Below are 18,633 nucleotides of genomic sequence, written 5' to 3'. Positions count from 1 at the left end.
TGCAAAATGTAAGGTTTTAAAATTTGGAAAACAAAGATGGGATGCAGAATTTATGCTTGGTGAGGATATATTGTTGGAGGTGGAAGAAATAAGAGATCTGGGGGTGATAGTGAATAAGGATCTGAAATTTAGGGGACACATAGCCAAAATTATGAAGACAACACAAAGGCTTCTGGGGATGATGCGGAGGACACTGACGTGTAGAAGTAGGGAGATTCTTGTTCCGTTGTATAAGGCTTTGATTAGGCCACACATGGACTATTGCGCCCAGATTTGATCACCTGGTTTTCAGAAGGATGAAGAGATGTTGGAAAGGGTCCAAAGGCAACTGACTAAGGTAGTTTCTGACCTATGGAATGTCGAGTATGAGGAAAGATTGAGGAGATGCAATTTGCAGAGAATGGTGAATAGGAGGAAGAGGGGCAGATATGATAGAGACCTACATGTTGCTAAGGTGTTGTTATAGGATCAGTGCTGGAGAAGTTCTACAGAAAATAGTGGGAGATTGGGGGAGAACCAGAAGTCATCCCTGGGAACTGTATAAAGAAGGTGTGAGTAGGGGAGTGAGAGGCAGTTTTTTTTCGTGCAGAGTTGTAAATGATTGGAATGCCTTGCCTGAGAGTGTGGTGTCTGCAGGGAGTTTGAATGTGTTCAAAGCACGGTATGATGAGCTGTGTGTGTGATAAAAGGAACCTCCCAGATGAGTCTTTGACTCCATGAGGTCTTGGGTAATAATAATAATAATAATAATAATAATAATAATGTCACTTTCTCATGATGCACAATGTATTCTTTCAAAGTTTCACAGCAGTTGGATCACTCCACAAGGCCTCAAACAGGGATGCTTTAATTTTGATCATCTTATATGTGAGAGGTTCTCCAGTAATAAATGTAAACAGAAAAGAAAGAAATATTATACTATATTATATTATATAAAGGACCAATTTAAACTTGGTTAGCTGTAAACAAATCACAGTCTTCCTGTAATTTTTTTGTGTTGCTCCCATTATAAAATGCAGATATCTTGTTTATCCTTAGATGGTCTGTGTATAAAATGCTCCAGAGCCTTTTAATAGCAAGTTATGGGAAAACATTTGAGCTTCCAGCTGTCTTATGGGGAATGTCAAAAAATGATTTAACCAATGTACTTATAACTGTATTCATCCTAATATCAGAAATTCAGGCATGCAGAGGTAAAATTTCTTTCATTATAATAAGCATGGTTTTATATATGCTGTAAGTGTGCATTATTTATTTTTTTAAATAATAAATTAGAATTAAAAATTATAACAAAGTAATGCAAGTCAGAGGTTAAAACTTTCAACTGCTCTTTCTCTTGGCAGATCATTGTAAATGTGTATAAATAACTGAATTCATTCTATTACATTTCACAGATTATTTTGCATATTATTATTATAACTTAGATGGAGTAAATTTCTTGAAGGAAAATCATTGTTCAACAATTATGATATACGGCTTGTGGAAAATGAAAGAATGTGGTTTAAATAAAATAACTATCATTGTATATAACTATATTTTTGGTATGGCATACTGATACCTTTATTAATAGTAACATGTGGCATATGGATGTGGTCCATTTAAAAATTTGTAATATTCAGTAATTTTTTAGACATTTGCTTTTCAATATGAGAGAGAGTTGTGGGAATGATAGAAGAGGAGAGAATAGAAACAATAGAAGAGAGGGAGTGAGAGAGAGAGAGAGAGAGAGACAGAGAGATGGATGGGAATATAGGATTGAGAGAGAGTTATGGGGATGATAGAAGAGGAGAGAATGATAGAATGGAAACAGTCAGAGAGAAGGAATGAGAAGAATGCAAGGGAGTGCTGGAACCAGGGATAGAGTGATACCAGGACAGCAGGTAAGTACAGGAACATAGAGTGAAAGAGTTAGAGGAGAGAGAGAGAGTGAGGGAGGGATGTAGGTGAGCAATCAAGGAACAGAGTGGTAAGAGCTGTGGTGTATGGAGATTCGATGATCCGAGGCGTGCAAGATAGAATGCCAGAGGAGTGTTTGCCTGGAGGAATGATAAAGAGTGTGGCTATGGCAATTAAGTGGGGTGAAAGGGTGGATGAGATGATTGTGATGATGGTGGGCACGAATGACTTGAGAGGCAGTGTAAATCGGGCGGTGAGAGATCTAAGATTCTTGCTTGAGGTTGTACGAAAGAAAACACAGAGAGGAAAGATTGTTTGTGTGTTACCCAGGTATGATAGTGATGAGCTAAGCAGAAGAGAAGTAATAATGAATAGCATAATAGCCAGAACAGAGGATTGGAATATTTGGATGCTTGGAGGGCATTTGAGGACAGAAAGGAACTCTATGCAAGAGACCACTTGTATTTGAATGAGAAAGGACATAAGCATCTGGAGAGATTGCTGTTTTATGAACAAGTTGGTGTGTCAATGCAGGGAAACTAGAATTCCCAGGGCGGATGGTAGCAGCGGTGGCCTCTTGTGGGAATGAGTGCTTTGGGGAAAGGGAACGACATCAGGTAACACAGAGTCCAGTGGGTCTGGAGGGGATAATGATAGGTATAGAAGCAGTGATATTTTTATGCTTTATACTAATGCCAGGAGTATCTGGAATAAAAGAGATGAAATTGGTGGCACTGAGAGCATCAGCCTTGCCAAAGATTATTGGGATCTCTGGTTGACAGAAAATTATATAATAACAGGAATAGAAGTAGCTGGGTACAGCATTTTTCAGCAGGATAGGAAGGGTGGAGTACTGCTTATGTTAAGTGATGACTTATGTCCTCCAAGAGTGGAGGCTTTGGAAAGCAGTGACACTAATGGTTTTGAAAGCATATGGTGTGAGGTAGAGGTGGGCAAGACAAGATATTTAATGGAGGGGGGGGGGCTGCTACAAGCCAAGGAGCACAGAGCATGGGGACCAAGAGATGTTTAGGCAGTTGCGCTTGGCAAGTGCAAGAAGATTTATTGTTATGGGAGATTTTAACTACAGCAGTATAAGCTGGGAAGAGGAAATGGAGGAAATTCCATTCCCTAATAATAACTGAGATGACATCTCCCCCCCCCCCCAGTTGGAGAGAGAGTGCCCATGTGGTTTTGACTTGAGACATGCAGGAGTATAAAAGAAAAGGGAACGTACGTGGAATTATAAGGTAGGTGATTATAATAGTTAGGTACTTGGGGTAGTTCCATGGAGGGAGGAATTGGAAGGGCAAGATGTCATTAGTGCTTGGGAAATTGGGAAGGAATATTTGTTAGTAGCAATAGTAAGCTGTATTCCACGAATGAAGAAGAGAACACAATTTGGTGTAAAGTTGGTGACAAACAATATCACACAGGAACTGCAGATGAAAAAGAGATTATGGAAGAGATATAAGAAGAGGGGTAGACAGCAAATGCATGAAGAATATAAGACCAGGCCAGGAGAGTGATTAGTATGGTGAGGAAGGCAAAACCGGAATATGAGAAGAGATTGGCATTAAGATCCAAAGAAAATCCTAGGCAATTTTTTAGCAATGTGGCCAGTAGGAGGAAAAATCATTGTGGAATAAAAATGGGAATAGAGTGACTGATGCAGAGGACATAGTGGAGTTGTTCAATGAACACTTTATTGGAGTATTTCTTCCTGGAGAAATAGGTTTTAATACTAGAGGGGATAGAGCAAGCTCGAGGTTTAGAGGTGCAAGAGGTTTCATTTAGGAATTTTTCAAAGTAATTACTCCATACATCAAGTATATCTTTTTCACCACTTTTCATGTCACCTTTATAATCTCTAATTCCTTTTACAGCATTCTTTCCTCCATTTATGAACTTTTTCAACAGCCTCCAGAATATTTTGCCATCTTCTTGATATTTATTTTCTATGTTCTTACCAAAAGTCTCCCCATGACTTTTCTTTAGCTAGTTTTACACGGTGTTTAGCTTTTTTACATTTGAGTCTGTATTCTCTAAGAGCACAAGCTGACTTATTTGCGAAGAACTTTTGATATTCTTTCTTCTTTTCCTTCATTGCCTCTTTAACTTCCTGTGTCCACCATGGGGGGGGGTTCTGATTTTTCTATCCTTGCAAACAACATTCTCTGACTGAATCAGTCAATGTTTTCTTCAGGATTTCTCACTGACTCTCAAAGGATTGGTTCCTGTTCTCAAACTGTTTCATTTTTTCTTCAATAATGTTTGTGTATTTCAATCCACAGTTTACATCTGAGAGCTGCTCAACTTTTATTCACTTTAAAACTTTCTTACATGTTTTCAGTATGAAATTCAATTTTATCCTGCTCAAGACTAAATGGTGATCACTTCCAGTATCAAATCCTCTGTACACTCTAGTGTCCGTCACAGTGAGAAAACATCACTATCAACAATAACATAGTCAATGAGACTTTTCTTATTCCTTGACTGTTCTCTCCATGTGAATTTGTGCATGTTTTTATGTTGGAACATTGTGTTATTAATAACCAGTCGATGTCCTGAGCAGAAATCCAACAGGTATTTTCCATTATTATTAGCTTGGCTCTTTTCTCCAAATTTTCCCAAAATATTTTTGTATGTCTAGTAATCATTTCCTGCTCTGCTATTTAGATCCCCAACAAGGACCAACTTTTCCTTTTTCATTGTGTCAGTTGCTTTCTCTAAAGCCTGAAAAAATTCCTCCAATTCTACCTTCGCAGAACCTTCTGTGGGACCATAGGCACAAATAGGTCTCATTGTCCAGTTTCCCATTCAAGAAAATTAGCTCGTATTTAGTGTTGAATACTATGGCTACTCCTTTGTTTCCTTGATTCATTGCCTGAATATAACATTTTGTATTTATTTCTCAGAAAGATCTCACCAGTTTTTGTCTTTTTTGTTTCAGACACCGCTATTATATCGATCTGGTACTTATCTAAATCCTCATCTAGCTCCATTTCTTTGACATTGAGGCTTCTTATGTTGATAGTACTGATCGCAAACTCTAATGACGAGTTGGAGTGTCTTTTAGGACATGTTCCAGTAGCTGACTTTTTTGCTGTTCGCTCTAGTTCCATGGCAAAAACAACAGGGGCCTTGTTTAACCAGGCGACGCCCCAGCCGGCATGAAATTCTGTCATGTTGTACCATCATTTATATATTTTGGTTTAAGCCAATAAGAATACAATTTGGTCGGCTAAACCCCAAATTGCCAGCCCATCCTCATTTGTTGAGTATCCAGGTAGATACCTAACAGGGTGCACCACGAGAAGGTGAGGATTGGACATTAGGTCAGAAGCCCTGGTCAGTTCATTCTTCGCATTCCTTTAAAGGCGATGTGGAGGTCTCCTCTCAGTTATACAGCTTTGACCCTTAAGCATCCCTTGAAATCTTATAACCATTTTTAAAATATCAGGTTACTTTCATGTTTATATATTATCATGTTCATGTCACACTGTGTCTCATGTGAGTTACATGTCAGAATGGAACTTGTTTGACTGCATATCATGTCATATCCCTTCCGTAGTGGGCGGACACATTTTTACAAATTGCTAATTATTATGACATGTCAGTTTCAATTTTTTGATAGCATTTATTTCTAAGATTAGTATTTTTGAATTGCATTAATGTTATAATATCTCAAATGTGATGCTATGTTATGTAAAAATTTATAGTTTATAGTTAAGCAATGTAAAAATTTATTCCCTTTTGAAAATTTGCATTACATAATTGGGGAAAGATGCAGATTGAAAAGTCGTAAAAAATTGCAAAATTAAATTTGTATGGTAAAAAAATTCTTTCAGAAATTGTACGAAGTGTGACTCAGAAGTTTTGAGACAATAAAGTGATAAAGAAAAAAGTGATTTTAATCAGTAAATAGTCCGTTTTTTCCCCCGTTTTTGAGTGCTAAATTGTTTCTCTGAATATGAGTGTACTTCAGTGGTTGTTTTTTGGAAGTTAGTTGCTGTCGCGATATAATATATTTTGGTTACCATCGGAATTGAATGCATAACGGTGGAAGACAAAACGAAGCTAAGTTTTCATTACTATATTTAGTTATATTTCATTTTATTTAATTATATTTAGTACTTAAATGTTTTTTTGCTTGTAATTGTTTGTACTTTTTTTTCTTATTTATTTAACGGAATTTATTAATTGAATAATTATTAAAGATTATGCTACTCGGCAGTAAGGAATGATGGCAGATTCAGCAGCAGTCGCAAGTGGCGTATCGCCAAGTCCTCCGCCATTTAAGAACTCAATTATAAGCAATATCATAAGGGACTTTGTGGCATGCAGTACTTGTGGCATGTATGCGTCTCGGGAATTAGATATGTGGCTTGTGAAAGAGAGCAGGGAGCGTATGTGCGCAAAATGCAGGCTGTTGGAGGAAATAAGTGCATTAGAAATATCAATATCCGACTTTGTTGCTCCAGGAACGGAGAATGAATGTAGGAAGACAAGTAGTGTGATAGGAGAGAATGAAAAAAAGATATATATGAATGAGAAAATAATGGTTGATAGTGTGGAAGGTGTGAGTGACTGTGAAAGTTTAGGAGATGGTTTTGTTTGGGAGAGTAAATTTAGATTAAGAGTGACTGACCTGCAGAGGGAGATAGATGAGTTGAAAGAGGAGGTGGAATGTCTTGTGAATGAGAGCAGAAGTATGAAAGATAAGATTAGGAGAATGGAAGAGATAAATGCAAAGTGAATCAGAGTAGGAGAGAGAGAGAATTTAAGGAGTATGAGTGAGAGGTATGGGAGTGCTAGAAGAGGAGAGAATGGAAACAGTAGAAGAGAGGGAATGAGAGAGAGGTATGGGAATGCTAGCAGACGAGAGGATGGAAACAGTAGGAGAGACGGAATGAGAGAGAGATATGGAAGTGCTAGAAGAGGAGAGAATATAAACGGTAGGAGAGATGGAATGAGAGAGAGGTATGGGAATGCTAGAAGATGAGAGGATGGAAACAGTAGGAGAGACAGAATGAGAGAGGGATATGGAAGTGCCAGAAGTGGAGAAAATGGAAACAGTAGGAGAGAGGGAATGAGAGAGATGTATGGGAGTGCTAGAAGAGGAGAGAATGGAAACAGTAGGAGAGAGAGGTATGGGAATGCTAGAAGAGAGAATATCAGTAGAGGAGAGGGAATGAGAGAGACCTATGGGAATGAAAGAAGAGGAGAGAATGGTAACAATAGGATAGAGGGAATAGTAAGAGGTATAATGTATGGCGACTCAATGATCCGTGGTGTTCAAGATAGGATGCGTGAGGAGTGTTTGCCAGGAGGAACAATAGAAAGGGTGGCTATGGCAATTAAGAGAGGTGAAAGGGTGGATGAGATGATTGTGATGGTAGGAACGAATGACTTGAGTGGTAATGTAAGTCGGGCAGCGAGAGATATGAGGTTTTTGCTTGAGACTGTACAGAAGAAGACAGAGAGAGGAAAAATAGTGTGTGTGTGTGTTGCCTAGGTATGATAATGATGAGCTGAGCAGAAGAACGGTGATATTGAATGGCATAATAGCAAGAATGTGTGACAAGAGAGGACTGGTATATGTGGATGCTTGGAGTGTGTTTGAGGAAAGAGAGGAATTGTATGCGAGAGACCGTTTACATTTGAATGAGGAAGGACGTACGCATCTGGAGAGATTGCTGTTCTGAACGAGTCAGTGTGTCCCAGGGAGAATGATAGCAGGAGTGGCCTCTTGTTGGAATGGATACTTGGGAGAAGGGAGACGATGTCAAGTAACACCGAGCCCAGTGGAGTCTAGAAGGGATAATGCTTGGTATAGAAACAATGGCATTTATATGCTTTATACTAATGCCAGGAGTATTCGGAATAAGGGAGAGGAATTGGTGGCGCAGATAGCATCAGCCTGGCCAAAAATTATTGGGATCACTGAGACGTGGTTGACAGAAGGGGATATAATAACAGGAATAGAAGTCGCTGGGTATAGCATTTTTCATCAGGATAGGAGGGGAAAGCGTGGTGGTGGGGTACTGCTTATGATAAGTGATGACCTATGTCCTCTAAGAGTGGAGGCTTTGGAAGGAAGTGAGACAAATGATTTTGAGAGCATATGGTGTGAGGTAGAGGTAGGCAAGACAGGATATTTAGTGGGGTGTTGCTACAGACCCAGGAGCACAGAGGATGGGGACCAGGAGATGTTTAGACAGCTAATTTTGGCAAGTGCAAGAAGAATGATTGTTATGGGAGATTTTAACTACAGTAGTATAAATTGGAGAGAGGAAGATGCATGTAGCAATAAGGGAATGGAATTTCTAGAATTCTTGAGGGACAAATGTCTTGGGCAACATGTAACAGAGGGAACAAGAGGTTCAAGAGTTTTGGATTTGATTATAGCATCAAAAGAGTTGATAATAACTGAGTTGACATCTCTCCCACCAGTTGGAGAGAGAGTGACCATATGGTTTTAACTTGGAAAATGAATAGACATGCAGGAATATCAAAGAGACAGGAACTTATGTGGAATTATAATGCAGGTGATTATAATAGTCTTAGACGTCAACTTCGGGAAGTTTCATGGAGGGAGGAATTGAAAGGCCAGGATATCATTAGTGAGGGGGAAATTGTGAAAGAATATTTGTTAGCAGCAATGGTAAGTTTTATACCATGAGTGAAGAAGAGGATACACTTTGGAGTAAAGTGGATGACAAACAATATTAAACAGGAATTGCATGTGAAAAAGCCCTATCCCTCTAGCATTAAAACTCAGTTTTAATGCTAGAGGGATAGGGCTGGTTCAAGGTTTAGAGGTACAGGAGGAGAGTGTGTTTTAGATACTGAGTACTCTGGATGTCAGTAAAGCTGTGGGACTGGATGGTATTTCACCACGAGTTTTGAGACAATGTGCTAGGAAACTGACAGTGCCTTTAACCTGGCTTTTCAATGAAAGACTGGCTTCGGCAAAGGTGCCCAGGGAATGGAAGGAAGGTAAGATAGTGCCATTGCATAAGGGTGGTAACAGACTGGAAGTGTCTAATTATAGGCCAGTCTGTGTGTCATCAGTAGTTGATAAGATCTTGGAGAAAGTAGTGAGGGACTGTATACAGCATTGGGCAGATGAGGGTAATGTTATGTGTGAGAGTCAACATGGATTTGTGAAGGGGCACTCTTGTTTTAGCAATATGCTAACCTTTTATGATAAAGTTTCAAGAGCATTTGATGAGGGAAAGGCATATACTGCAATTTTCTTAGACTTAGCGAAAGCATTTGGCAGGGTACCACATGATAAGCTGATATTCAAGTTGCAGCACATGGGTCTGTATGTCAGATTGGTCAACTGGATTCAGGATTGGCTGTCTGATAGTTATCAAAGAGTTGTGTATGGTGGAGCAGTTTCAAGGAGACAGAAGGTTACAAGTGGGGTCCCACAGGGTTCAGTACTAGGACCTATATTGTTTAACCTTTATATCAATGACATTGCCAGTGGATTGCAAGGGGATATTCAGTTGTTTGCGGATGATGCGAAGCTGGGATGGATTATTAGTAATAGTGCAGATGTGGTAGCCCTGCAAGAGGATTTGAATAAGCTAGATAGATGGGCAAATGAATGGGGGTCTCAGTTTAATGCAGCAAAATGTAAGGTCTTGAGGTTTGGGTCACATCGATGGTACGCTGCATACTCTATGGTGGAGTTAAACTGGAGGAAGTAGGGGAGACAAGAGATCTGGAGTTGATGATTGATAGAAACCTGAAGTTTATGGGACATATTGCAAAGGTGGTGAAGGTAACACAGAGGATTGCTGCAATTATGAGAAGGACACTGACCTGCAGAGATAAGATGGTTATCATTCCATTGTATAAGTCTCTGATCAGACCACACTTGGACTATTGTTCTCAGATTTGGTCCCCACGATTTGAAGGGGATAAATTAACTGTGGAAAGGATACAAAGACAGATGACAAAGATTTTTTCAGGACTGTACAAGCATAGTTATGCGGATCGGCTGAGGGAATGTGGACTGCAGAGTTTGGTGGATAGAAGAAGGAGAGATGATATGATTGAGACTTTTAAACTGTTGAGAGGTGATTACAGGGTTGACACTGGGGAGTTCCTTCACTTGGTTGAACAGCGGGAAGGAGTGATGACAAGAGGCCATCCCTGGAAGTTACGAAAGGAAACTGTGAGCAAGAGGGTAAGGAGTGGTTTCTTTGTGTGGAGGGTAGTTGAACCGTGGAATACATTGCCTGCTGGAGTGGTGGGAGCGAGAACGGTCAATGAGTTTAAGGAGTGGTATGATAGACTTTGTGTTTCTTATGGGGGAGGCCTCCCCTTGATGAGTCTTGACAGACTTTATGTTCTTAGTAAGGACCTTCCAAGATGAGTCTTTTGACTCCATGGAGGCCTGAGTAATAATAATAATAAGAAGAAGAAACAACAGTTAATAAATAATAATATTATTATTAGTAGTAGTAGTAGTAGTAGTATATTATTATTATTATTATTATTGTACACCTCCAGGAAGCTCAGAAACTCTTCGAGGGAGGGCGTCTACCCCACAATTTTACTACCCAAATATGCAGTGCTAATTTTTAGTTAGGGGTGCTTAAGGGTCAAAGCTGTATAACTGAGAGGAGACCTCCACATAGCCTTTAAAGGAATGCGGAGAACCGACCATGGCTTCTGACCTAATGTCCAATCCTCACCTTCTCGTGGTGCACCCTGTTGGGTATCTACTTTGATACTGAACGGACGAGGATGGGCTGGCAATTTGGGATTTAGCCGACCAAATTGTATTCTTATTGGTTAAACCAAAATATAGAATGATGGTACAACATGACAAAATTTCATGCCGGCTGGGGCGTCGCCCGGTTAAACAAGGCCCCCGTTGTTTTCGCCAGGGAACCAGGGCGAACAGCGAAAAGTCAGCTACTGGAACAAATCTGAAAATAAACCCCAACTCAACATCACCAGAGTTAAAGATCGGTACTATCAACGTAAGAAGCCTGAATGGCAAAGAAATGGAGCTAGCTGAGGAATTAGATAAGTACCAGATCGACATAATAGGGGTGACTGAAACAAAAAAGACCAAAACTGGTGAGATCTTTCTGAGCAATAAATACAAACTGTTATATTCAGGCAATGACAATAAAGGAAAAAAAGGAGTAGCCATAGTATTCAACACAAAATACGAGGCTAATCTTCTTGAATGGCAGTCAGTCTCAAGTAGAGTAATGTGGGCAAATATGAGAATGGGGAACTGGACAATGAGACTTATTTGTGCCTATGGTCCACAGAAGGTTCTACTAAGGTAGAAGTGGAGGAATTTTTTGAGGCTTTAGAAAAAGCAACTGACACAATGAAAAATGAAAAGTTGGTCCTTGTTGGGGATCTAAATAGCAGAGTAGGAAATGATTGTGAGACATACAAAAATATTTTGGGAAAATTTGGAGAAAAGAGCAAAGCTAATAATAAAGGCAAATATCTGTTGGATTTCTGCTCAGGACATGGACTGGTTATTACTAACACCATGTTCCAACATAAAAATGTGCACAAATTCACATGGAGAGAAGAGGCTAGGAATAAGAAAAGTCTCATTGACTATGTTATTGTTGATAGTGATGTTTTCTCCCTGGTGCAGGACACCAGAGTGTACAGAGGATTTGAAATTGGAAGTGATCACTATTTAGTCTTGAGCAGGATAAAATTGAATTTCATATTGAAAAGAAGAACATGTAAGAAAGTTTTAAAGCGAATAAAAGTTGAGCAGCTCTCAGATGTGAGCTGTAGGCTAAAATACACAAAGATTATTGAAGAAAAAATGAAAGAGTTTGAGAACAGGAATCAAACCTTGGAGATTCAGTGGCAAACTCTGAAGAAAACATTGATTGATTCTGCCAGAGAAGCATGTGGTGAGGTTATCTGTAAGGATAAAAAAATCAGAACTCCCTGGTGGACACAGGAAGTTAAAGAGGCAGTGAAGGAAAAGAAGAAAGCATACCAAAAGTTCCTGTCAAATAAGTCAGCTTGTGCTCTTAGAGAATATAGAGACAAATGCAAGAATGCTAAACACTGTGTAAAACTAGCTAAACAAAAGTCATGGGAGGACTTTGGCGAGAATATAGAAAATAAATATCAAGAAGGTGGCAAAATATTCTGGAGGTTGTTGAAGAAGCTGAAGAATGGAGGAAAGAGTGCTATAAAAGGAATTAGAGATGATAAAGGTGACATGAAAATGGGAGAAAAAGATATCCTTGAAGTATGGAGTAATTACTTTGAAAAACTGCTAAATGAAACAAGCAGTGATGACAGCACTGTGATAAAAAACACTGACCAGGCATGCAGTCAGGAATACATATCCATACTTGAAGTAGAAAAAGCCATCAAAGGCTTGAAATGTGGAAAGGCAGCAGGAGTAGATGATATTCGACCAGAAATGCTGAAGTATGGTGGTATAAGAGTCTTACAGTGGCTGCACTGCATAGTTCAGAAAGCCTGGACAGAGGGACGAATTCCTGATGACTGGAGTAGAGCTCTCATAGTACCTATATATAAAAAGGGAAATAAAACTGCATGTGAGAATTACAGAGGTATTTCCCTACTGAGTGTTCCTGGCAAGATCTATGCAAGTATACTTGAGAAACGGTTGAGAAGAATTGTGGAAGAAAAGCTTGGTGAAGAACAAGCTGGATTCAGGCCAAATAGAGGCTGTCAGGATCAGATCTTCACTTTACGACAAATAGTCGAGAAAGCATGGGAATATAACAAAGATCTGTATTTAAGTTTTGTCGATCTGGAAAAGGCATATGACAAGGTGCCAAGAGAGAAGCTATTCAATACGCTGCAGTTATATGGTGTCAATGGGGCATTATATCAAGCAATACTTAGTCTTTATTTGAGTTGTAAGTCAGCAGTTAGAATTGAAGGAAGTACAGGAAGATGGTTTAATGTTAAATCTGGTGTGAGACAAGGATGTACATTATCCCCTCTGTTATTCATTATCTATATGGATCACATTATGAAGGAAAGTGGTATTAAACATGATATCAAAATTGGAGATGTTAATGTCAGCTCTTTGCTTTATGCAGATGATGTTATACTTCTAAATAAATCTGCTACAAGTCTCCAAGATTCTCTGACTAAATTGAATAGCTGTTGTAATAGATATGGTATGAAGGTCAGCAATAAAAAGACAAAGACAATGAAAATAGGCAGAGTCATTGAAAATGTCAACTGTGTTGTGAATGGAGAACCTGTGGAACAAGTAAAACATTTCAGCTATTTAGGCACGATTTTTAGTGAAGATGGTAAATTAAATATAGAAATAGACAACAGAATAAGCAAAGCTGGTATGGTGGGAAGTCAATTGAATAAATTCATATGGAATAAGAAAGAAATTAGTGGGAACACTAAATTAGCTGTGTACAAGACAGTGTTCAAACCAGTTTTAACTTATGGATCTGAGAGCTGGGTCAGAAGTAAAACACTTGACCAAAGACTAGAGACCACAGATATGAGAGTCCTGAGAAAGATTATAGGCGTGAACAGATGGCATCAATGGCAATATCATATTAAAAACGAGGATATTAGGAAAGAACTTAAAATTGTCAGCATCCAGGAATGTGTTAGCAGAGCTAATCTCAGGTGGTATGGTCACTTAAACAGAATGGGCGAGGAAAGATTAGCAAAACAAGTGTTTTCTGCCAGGTTGGCAGCAAAACGACCTAGAGGAAGACCAAGATATAGGTGGATTGATACTGTACAAAGTGCTTTAGACGATAGAAATATAAGATCTGATAATGTTGGAGTCTTGACAAGTAACAGACTGATTTGGAGGAAAATTGTAGATAGGAAATTAATAATGATGTAATTTTTTCATGTAGTACTATGATATCCTGTACACCCCTTGAGGGTACATAACAGGAATTTGATGATGATGATGAATTTTTAGTTAAATTTCAAAGTAGACTCCTCCTTGATTGATGCACTTGTTTGTAATTTCAGACAATTCCCTGATGCCAATTCAGAAATTCTTTTTCAAAATACTGTTCAGTTCGGTTTGAATTGCAGTATGAATCTCATGTAGTACAATATTTGGAAATGGTGACCTTTTAATGAAAATTTCAATTTTGGGAAGAGAAAATATTAGGCTGGAGCAAGTTCTAGCAAGTATGGTCGATGGTGAAATACATTGACTTTCCTGCTTGAAAAAAATTGCTTCACAACTACAGCATTGTGTGAAGGTACATTGTCATGAAGTAGGAACCAATCATTGGACTAGTGTAGTGCCTGTCTCACTCGATTCATATTTGTATTAGACAATAGAAAACGTCTTTATAAAATTCTGCATTGACCTTTTGCCCATTAGTAAGAAACTCGCGATTATATTCCTTCAATGTTGAAAAAGATGAGCAAATTTTCACTTGAGAATCTCCATCCAAATCTTCACCAATATCATTAATATACAAGTTAAACAGCAATGACCCTAAAACAGATCCCCGAGGCATACCACTAGTAACTTTCCTGGATATCGCTCCCCCATACACACAACTTGTTGATACCTATCAGATAGCCAGTCTCCAATCCAATGCACTAATCTAATATCCAACCCCATCCGCTCTAGTTTGACTATCAACTTATCATGCGGTAATCTATCAAAAGCCTTTGCGAAATCTAAGTATATTACTGTGTATCCTTCTCCTCTGTCCAAGGAAGCAGTCACCTTATTGTAATAAGTAAGTTGATTACTAAAACATGACCTGCCTTTAGTGAATCCGTGCTGTCCTTATAAATCCATATAAACCACAGTCTTACCAACCAATGCTTTGCCAAAACCAATTGAGCTATGGTAGCTCTTAGAATAGTGTGTAGCTAACAATGATAATTGTAAGTACCTGCTGGATATCTATTCAGGACCACCTGGACCCGGTGTAACGAAAGTAATCACTGGCTCCCTTTAATAACATATGCTACTGAAAAACTTATACAAATATTTATTATCATCCTGTTATATCTTTATAAATTGTTCACCAAAGAATTGTGCAATCTTGCACTCATCAGGCTTTCCCTGATGAATTATTTCAATAGAAATAGTAAGCAATATCACCAGCTAGACCAGAGCTGCATCCAACATGTCTACCTCAAAAGAGAGTCATGTTTCCTCCTGCCAATTACCTGCAAAGTTGACAAGGTGCAAGTTCAACTGCCCAAATCCAAGGCAGGTGCTTGTCCTGGCATTAGCAACAGCACAAAAATCCGGCGATAATCTAAATAATATAGGTATTGATATTGCACTGTCGAGTATGGCTAATAGTCATGCTGCAGTAAATGCATGAACTGAACGACTTTAGGTTCTTAATTCGAAACAGGAGCACATTGCCAAGAGAGTATAACCTGATATTAAAGATGGTAGGTTAGTTTTACCCTACTGATGACTAGTCATTGCGATAGTAATCCTGCTCAGTATGAGAGGAACCACAGGTTCGGACACTTGGTACATGTGCTTGGTCAAGTGACCAGTGGTGTGAAGCTACCATCCATGAGATTATGACTGAATGCCTCTGCTCTGTTCAGACATAAAGTTGTGCATAAATTTTCGTGGAGAGAACAATACTCAAGGTAAAAAAAGTGTAGTTGGCTCTGTTGTTGTTGACTGTAATATCTTTACATCGGTATAGAACAGGACTTTACAGAGGATTTAAAATAGAAAGTGAACTCATTTCGGTTTAAATAGGATAAAAAAATGTGTACAAAATTTAAAAGGAGAGTTGACCAATTTTGAAAAGTGAAACCTTAAGCAAGAAGTTGTTTTGTGTGTGTGTGTGTGTGTGTGTGTGTGTGTGTGTGTGTGTGTGTGTGTGTGTGTGTGTGTGTGTGTGTGTACATTGGCACACCCAGGGAGGGGGGGGCCAAGGGGCCCTGGCACCCCCAAAAGAAAAAGGAAAAAATACTAAAAAATTTTCCAAAAATCTTTTCCTAATTAAATTTTTTTTATATATTTATATTGTGTCATGCTGTCTTTTATTTCTATACTACTTATGAATTAGTGGTCACATAAGGTGGGAATACCCTCTGGCTCTCGGGAATCACAGGTGTTGTGAATGCAAGGCATACAAAGTAGTGCTCGGGCGATACTTTGTCCGAGCCGGGCCAGAGATCACGGGTATCATGTATTGGCGATCACTGTAGATGCTCAGTCATAGGCCATATGCAGTGCATAATGTGTATTCTCAAATCGTCTACTCAACTCTCCCCCCCCCCAGATTAAATCTTGAGTACTCTGCCTCATCCAAGATTAAATCCTGAGTGCGCCACTGTGTGTATATATATATATATATATATATATGTACTTGGTTACAATTAAATTATATCAGACAGGAAATTATATTCTTGTCTTAACTTCCCACCACCAAAGTATGAGCAAGCAAAGTTTGTACATAAAATACAGATAGCCCCAGATTTATGTCCCCAAATTATGCAGATTCATTTTTATAAGTTTTTTTTTTCCAGGTGCTATGTACATATATGTAATGCCACTGTCTATACATTATCAAGCACTTGTGTCATATGTTCAGCATGTTATCCCACACATCATCTTATATCTGTAAGTTCACATTTTTTTGACCTCAATTCAATCTTCTGATGCTATTGTTTCAACATATACATAATTTAAATATTACAGGTTTAATTTTCATCCTTATCAAACAGGTCAATAAGACCAGCGAAGGAAAGGCACATCAAAAGAAACTTGCTGTTATCGGTTTGAACACAAAGTTAAAAATCATAAAAAAACTTAAATCTGGTTTGAAGGTTGCTGATTTTGCACATGCATTTAAATGAAGCAAGTCTACAATAAGAACATTCTTTAAAGGATAAAATTAAAGAAGCTGATGAAACTGTTACTCCCTTCCTTGCAAAGAAAATCATCCATTCTCAGAGTGAAACCATTCAAGAATTGGAAAAATTGTTAATTGTGTAGATCAAAGATTTAAATCAAAAATCAATACTTGTCAACACACAAATAACGATTAAGGGTCTCAGTCTGTAAAACAAAATAGAAAAATTCAGTCAATCAATAAAAAGTCAAAAGACATGAAAAGAAACTGTATCCCCCTGTTTAATGTGAAAATTCACTTTATGCGGATTTCTTGGAACTCATCCCTACGTAAAACATGGATTACCTGTATCTTCACAACTAGGTAAGTTGTATGAGGGTAGATGACATCTCATTAGATTTCCCTAGTCATCCATAATGCACCTCATACTTCTCATACTTTCTTTTGAACAAGCATATGCTGTACATTATAGGAAGGGTTACTACTCCTACCAGTTTGATCTTTCAATTAAAGATGCTAAGAAATTATATTCTTGGTTTAATCCTTTATCCAAGTGTAAGCAAACAAAGTTTGCACCTGAAGTATTTTCAGGACAGGGCAACTCGTATATAGAGGCTAATGACTTCACATTACTTGCTTTAGTATCCCATAATGCAAAGCACATATCCTTCTGGACATGTATAATACTGTGCATTATGGCATAGCATTATACATGTCCGGAAGGATATGCGAGAGTTTCCAGATTCTTGGGATAAGTCAGTTGTGATTGCTATCCCAAAACCTGGAAAAAGATCAAACCCAAGCAAACAATTATTGACCTATTGCTCTAACTAGCTATCTTTATAAGATATTGGAGAAAATGGTTAATGCCAGACTTATCTGACTTATCTAGTATTTAGAAAGTAATGATCCTCTCTTCAATGCACAATGTGGCTTTCATAGACAGCATTCAACTTTTGATCTGTTTAAAAACCTGTATAAGAGATGCATTCCCGAAACAAGAACATCTGGTTTCAGTGTTCTTTGACATGGAAAAAGCTTATGACACAGCCTGGAGATATGGCATATTAAAAGACCTCTATAACTCAGGTATCAGATGGCACTGTCCTATATTCATTAAAAACTTTGTCTAGCTTAGTCTTTCAATTCCTAGTAGGAAGTAAGCTATGTCAGCCATATCATCAAAAAACAGGGTGTTCCGCAATGCTCTGTCTTAAGTGTTACACTTTTTGCTATCAAAGTTAACTCAATCGGTGAACAGCTTCCTCAGATTGTAGGCCCTCGTATGTTGATGACATACAATTTTCGCCCTGTTGAGATCCTCCCGTAACATCGCATATGCTCTACTATTCATAGTCCTTCACAACTTTATATTATTGGTAAACAGCTGCATGGCCAGGATATATATATAGATGATATCGTTGCCACTTGGCCCACAGGCCCTTTCCATCTTTTTACAGTTCCTCAACAATATCCACTCCTGAATCACTTTTACCATGGAAAAGGAAAAGAGGGACTCAAACCTTCCTGGATACTTTAGTTACAAAACAGCCATATGGGTCACTCATGTGTTCAGCCTATCAGAAGTCCACACACACTGCTAGATACTTACACCACTTCACATCACCAGCCTATCAAAAAATTTTGAATTTTCAAATTTTTTGTCTCCAGGGAAGAACAAATTTTGTCATTGGATGGGCGCTGAATCTGGAGCAAGAGGCTGCTTCACTTACACTTTTTGAATAAAACAGTTACAACATCCTCAATAAACTTTTAAAAAAAAGATCAAATCCTCACCTCCCAATCAAACTATATATTCACCATATCCTTACCTTATATCAAAATTACAATAGATAAACTGGGCTTACTCCTGAAACAACACAAAATCAGT

The 18,633-nt window shown here is 38.4% G+C and overlaps 1 protein-coding gene across 9 annotated transcripts in view; it reads left to right on the top strand.

Moving 5' to 3' along the window:
- Arv1 (ACAT-related protein required for viability 1) overlaps positions 1-18,633 on the top strand; it is a 215,427-nt gene that overhangs the window by 183,405 nt on the left and 13,389 nt on the right. For all 9 annotated transcript variants that reach the window (XM_090399706.1, XM_090399699.1, XM_090399701.1 and 6 more), the window contains one exon: positions 1,039-1,193. In XM_090399706.1, coding sequence (XP_090255832.1) covers positions 1,039-1,193 — 155 coding nt within the window. The remainder of the gene's footprint in view (positions 1-1,038; positions 1,194-18,633) is intronic.

The sequence above is a fragment of the Typopeltis vanoorti genome, chromosome 10 (genome assembly GCF_054136105.1).
Source record: "Typopeltis vanoorti isolate ZY-2024b chromosome 10, IOZ_Tvanoo_1.0, whole genome shotgun sequence".
Lineage (NCBI taxonomy): Eukaryota > Metazoa > Arthropoda > Arachnida > Uropygi > Thelyphonidae > Typopeltis > Typopeltis vanoorti.
This window is presented reverse-complemented; position numbering and strand designations above follow the sequence as displayed.